Genomic DNA, 5,000 nt, shown 5'->3' on the forward strand with positions numbered 1-5,000 from the left:
GTGCTTTACGCTCTATTGGACATCAGCACAGAAAACAGGAAAGATAGGGTCAGATGAGGGACAGCTTGGGTGTGAGAAGATGGCAGAAAGAATGTCTCCATCGTGTTGCATGACATCAGAAATGAAGGACATGCACCTACCTGTTTCTATCAGTTTATTTGCCTGAGATGACTCCACCAGAGTCTATCAGATTATAACCCTGACGTTACTAATAACTGACATGACAACTGACTATACTGATGTGACAACTGACAACAGGTTTATCAATCTACCTGTACACCCCTGATATCACCCAGAGTTTCCCTTTCAAATTCAAATTCAAAGGTAGCTTTATTGGCATGACTCATTAAAGCATTGTTGCCAAAGCAGACATACAACAATGCAAACAGATACAATATCTGCTTGGAAACAATCAACACATAAAAATTAAGAAAGAAGAAGAAGAAAAAAAAACGTACTACTATACGGTTTAGTTTCCCTTTCTCTCACCTCCAGCTGCTGCTTCAGGCTGTTGATCTGGGTCTGGAGGCTGCCAGCGGCTGCCTCGGCCTCTCCGTCACCAGCCAGGCCACCGTGCAGCTCCAGACGTCCAGCTGCACCCCCAGCTTCGGCCCTCGGGGACAGGCAGCCTTGGGCAACCAGCCTGGCTCCCTCACCTTCCTCCTGGAGCACAGGAACCTGGAGGGGAGCATGGATGATCAGGCAGGCAAAATACATGCATGTCGGTAGAGAGAGGCAGAAGTCAGGCAAGTAAACAGACAGATTGACATAAGTACTGTAGATAGGTCGATAGATAGACAGGCAGGCAAGTGCGTAAAGAGACATACAGACAGACAGAAAGACAGTCAGTCAGTCAGACAAGGATGAAGGCAGTGTGGGAGACTAATGACTAGATGCCATTTCACTAATAGAGCAGGGACACAGCAGGAGGGCATCCATTCCATACCACACATGACATGCACTTAAACACCATGGAAACCAGAGATGGGGGCGGAGACAGGAAAACAAAGACACACACACAGGCCTCATCACTTCATATACCATCCATCATTATGTGCATGCATCTTACAAGACATCTTATGGGGACATTATGTAACAGTCATGTTCAGTAAAGCAAGACTGCATCTGGACCATTATGCAGAGACTTGTGAGACTAAAGGTTGTGTACTCCCACATATTATTTTGTGTGTAAAATATCAATCAATGAATTCTATGAATTTAAACAATCTATAAACATTTTTTTTTCTTTTTGTGAAATGTGTGACCCTTCACAGCAAAACCAATCACATTCTAAATCCCATATATCTCAAAACAGCAACATGCATCTTCCAACTTGTTTTGCCGTGGAGGGTCACATATGAGTATGTACTGCAAGCTGATAAGTACACCTCTAAACCATGTCGCATAACAAAGTCAATACACATAATTGGTGCTACTGAATGGAACAGTCCTGAGGGCAGGCCTGACCTTAACGGAATAACTTTTGATTGCAGCCAGTTTCATCATCTGTTATGGCATGACACAGAGAGGTGTTAAAGCAAAAGCTTCCCTTTGATACCTGATTGTGTTTGTCATGCGTGCCCTTTTGCCAGAGGCTCTGCTGATACTGGATGCTGTCTGAGGTCTCCAGAGTCTCTGTCACGTGACAGCCAGGAAGAGGAGCATCACGTTTCTCTCCCTGCTCCTCTTGCTCTTCATCTCCCACCTTTCCTCCTCTTCCTCCTCCCTCCTGCAAAGTCAGCCTGAGTTGGTCCAGTTCCCTCTCCTTCTCATGGAAGTCCATCTCTGTCTCCTGTAGTGCTAGCCTGAGTTGGTCCAGTTCCCTCTTCTTCTCATGGGAGTCTGTCTCTCTCTCTTGTAGTGCTAGCCGGAGTTGATCCAGCTCCTTCTCTTTCCCCAGAGAATCCTCCTGTCTCTCCTGAAGAACTCCCCTGAGCCGAGCCAGCTCCTTCTCGCTCTCCACAGCAGCCTTTTCTCTCTCCTGAAGAGATGCCCTGAGTTGAGCTAGTTCCCTCTCCTTTTCCACGGAAACCGTTTCTCTCTCCTTAAGAGACAACTTGAGATGAGCAAGCTCCTTCTCATTTTCCACGGCAATCTTCCCTCTCCCCTGAAGCGATGCCCTGAGTTGAGCCAGTTCCTTCTCCTTCTCCATGGCAGCCTTCTCTATCTCCTGAAGAGATTTCTTGAGATGAGCTAGGGCCTTCTCCCTCTCCACGTCAGCCTGTTCTCTCTTCTGAAGAGATGCCTTGAGTTGAGCTAGTTCCTTCTCCTTCTCCATGGCAGTCTTCTCTCTCTCCTGAAGAACTCCCCTGAGCTGAGCTAGCTCCTTCTCATTCTTCACAGCAACCCCCTCTCTGTCCTGAAGAGATTTCTTGAGTTGAGCTAGCTCCTTCTCCTTCTCATTGCAGTCTATCTCTCTCTCCTGAAGAGATTTCTTGAGATGAGCTAGCGCCTTCTCCTTCTCCACGTCAGCCTGTTCTCTCTCCTGAAGAGACGCCCTGATTTGGGCTAGCTCCCTCTCCTTCTCTTCCAGTGCAGCTTGCACTCTCTCCTTCTCCTTTATGACAGTCGACTCTCTCTCCTGTAGAACGCCACTGAGTTCATTCAGCTCTCTCTTCTTCTGCTCCAGCATGGCCTGCTCCCTCTCTTGCAGAGTTAGCCTGAGTTGGCTCACCTCATTCTCCTTCTCCTCCAGAGCAACCCTCTCTTGTATCTCCTCCTTCATGACCGCCTTCTCCCTCTCCTGCAGGACACCTCTGAGCTCGGTCAGCTTCCTCTCTTTCTCCTCCACAGCAGCCTGGCTCTCGCTCCTCTCCCCCTGCATGGCCTGCTCTCTGGCTTGTAAAGTTAGCCGGAGTTGGGCCAGCTCCTTCTCTTTCTCCTCCAGAGCTGCCTTGCTCCCCTTGCCCTCCTCTAGCATGGCCTGCTCCCTCTGTTGCAGGGTGAGTCTCAGCTGTGTCAGCTCATTGTCCTTCTCACTAAGTACGGTGAGCTCCCTCTCCCTCCCTTCCTGTGCAGCCCGCTCCTTCTCCTGCAAGGTTAGCCGGAGTTGGGTGAGCTCCTTCTCCTGCTCACGGAGCACAGTCGCCTCCTTTTCTTTCTCCTTCATCATGGTCTGCTCTTTCTCCTGCAGCACCTCCCTGAGCTGGGCGAGCTCCTTCTCCTTCTCCTCGAACAAAGCCTTCTCTTTCTCCTTCTCCTTCAGCGTGGTCTGCTCTCTCTCCTGAAGCACCTCCCTGAGCTGGGCGAGCTCCTTCTCCTTCTCCTCGAGCGCGTCCAGCGGGATGAAGCGAGTCTTCAGTGCCTCCTGGAAGGTGTCCAGCTCAGCCCTCTGCTGCTGCAGCTCCTTCAGCAGGCAGTCGGCCTCCTCCCGCACCCCCTGGTACTGCCTCAGGGCCTCCTCCGCCCGCATCTCAGCCTGCTCCAGCGTGGTGGTCAGGGAGCTTGTCAGGGCCAAGTGCTCCACACGAGGGACGTAATCTTCCGGAGGAGGGGGTCTGATGGATGCAGGGTCCTGGGGCTCAACTGAGGACTGGGTGCCCTGGAGCGCTGGCGGAGGCAGAGAGGTGCTGCCTGGGACTTCGGCGGCCTCACTCTGCGTGGCGTGGAAAGAAGTGATGGTTTGTGCCATGCCTGCCTCCTCGTGTGTGTCTTTTAGAGAGGTGGTGTGTTTCACCCCAGTGCCATCTTCATGGGCAGAATGAGTAGAGATGGCACTACGTGTCTCTGTGCGCTCCTGGTCGAACTCATGTGCAGAGGTGGTGTTCTGTGCCACGCCACCTGCCTCCTGTGTCTGACCGGCAGGCCGCATCTCCGACTGGGCCATCTGTGTCTCGCCATATGCCAGGCTGTCCTGGCCCTTCCGCAGCTTGACGATCTGCCTGCCCATGGCGTCCGACAGCAGCTTCTTGGTGGTGTCCAGCTCCCTGTCCCTCAGACTGGCCTCTGCATGTGCCAGCCTGGCGCCCACCTCCGCCCTCTCCCGCTCGGCCCGCTCCAGGTGCTGCCGCAACCTCTGCACCTCCTCGGCCAGCTGCTCCTCCCTGACGCGCTGCTCCTCTCTGTGCCTCCGGCTCAGGCTCAGCTCCCTGTGGAGGCACGCCACCTGCCCCTGCGCCTCCTCCCGCTGAACCTTGGCCTCCTGCAGCTGTGCCCGCAGCTCCTCCACCAGGTTCTCCCGCACGGCCATCAGGTGGGCCTGCATCTGGCGCACGCGCGCCTCCGAGCCCGCCATCCTCCGCTGCACCTCCCGCAGCGCCTCCTCCAGCTGCCAGGAGCGCCCGTGCGCCTCCTGCAGCGCCCGCTCCCCGCTCCTCCGCTGCTCCTCGTGCTGAGCCTCCCTCTGCGAGAGCACCGCACGCAGCTTCAGAGCCTCGTCCTCCGCCATCTCCTGCCTCCTCCGCACCTCCCGCAGCTCCCGGCGTAGCGCCTCCACCTCCCCCACGAATGCCTCGCCCGGGCGGACAGCGGGTCTAGGCACGACGGTGGGCATGATGGGTGCTCCTTTAGCCTACAGGGCACAGACACAGAAAACAGACACTCTGACTCAACATTCGGTTACTCTGACATGTTTAGTCAACATTAAGCACATTCATCAATATTGAGTTCATCTAATATATATGGTCAATAATTACTCAGTTCATCTGACATGCTCAATAAGTGGTCTGTCCACACCAACTGCGTTTTAACATGCAGGGTCAGGGTCAGACTTCTACCAATATTCGGTTCACCCAGCACCTTCAGCGTTCCGTCTACAGTCAATGCAAAGGCTAATTCGCAATCAGCATTCTGGTCATTGCACACACGTAGGGGAGTTGGCCTTCTTTGTGTTTGAAATGCTTCAGTTGGCGCATCTATGATGCTCAATTCTGTCCTTTTAACGCTGATTGTTAGTAAAGGTCTGTCTTCAGTGCAACTAAACAACCATTTTTTCCACCAAGCAATAAGGCTTTTGAACTTGGAAACAAAGACAGCCTGAGTCTTTTCTCTTCACACACACA

General features: G+C 53.0%; 1 protein-coding gene across 1 annotated transcript in view; it reads right to left on the minus strand.

The window, feature by feature from the left end:
- Positions 1 to 5,000, minus strand: part of uacaa (uveal autoantigen with coiled-coil domains and ankyrin repeats a) — a 9,781-nt gene that overhangs the window by 2,554 nt on the left and 2,227 nt on the right. The window contains exons 2-3 of the mRNA XM_062547861.1: positions 1,559 to 4,510; positions 490 to 663 (exon numbers count right to left, since the gene is read on the minus strand). Coding sequence (XP_062403845.1) covers positions 490 to 663; positions 1,559 to 4,492 — 3,108 coding nt within the window. The 5' untranslated portion in view covers positions 4,493 to 4,510. The remainder of the gene's footprint in view (positions 1 to 489; positions 664 to 1,558; positions 4,511 to 5,000) is intronic.

Source organism: Sardina pilchardus, chromosome 10 (assembly GCF_963854185.1).
Source record: "Sardina pilchardus chromosome 10, fSarPil1.1, whole genome shotgun sequence".
In the NCBI taxonomy this organism is placed as follows: domain Eukaryota; kingdom Metazoa; phylum Chordata; class Actinopteri; order Clupeiformes; family Clupeidae; genus Sardina; species Sardina pilchardus.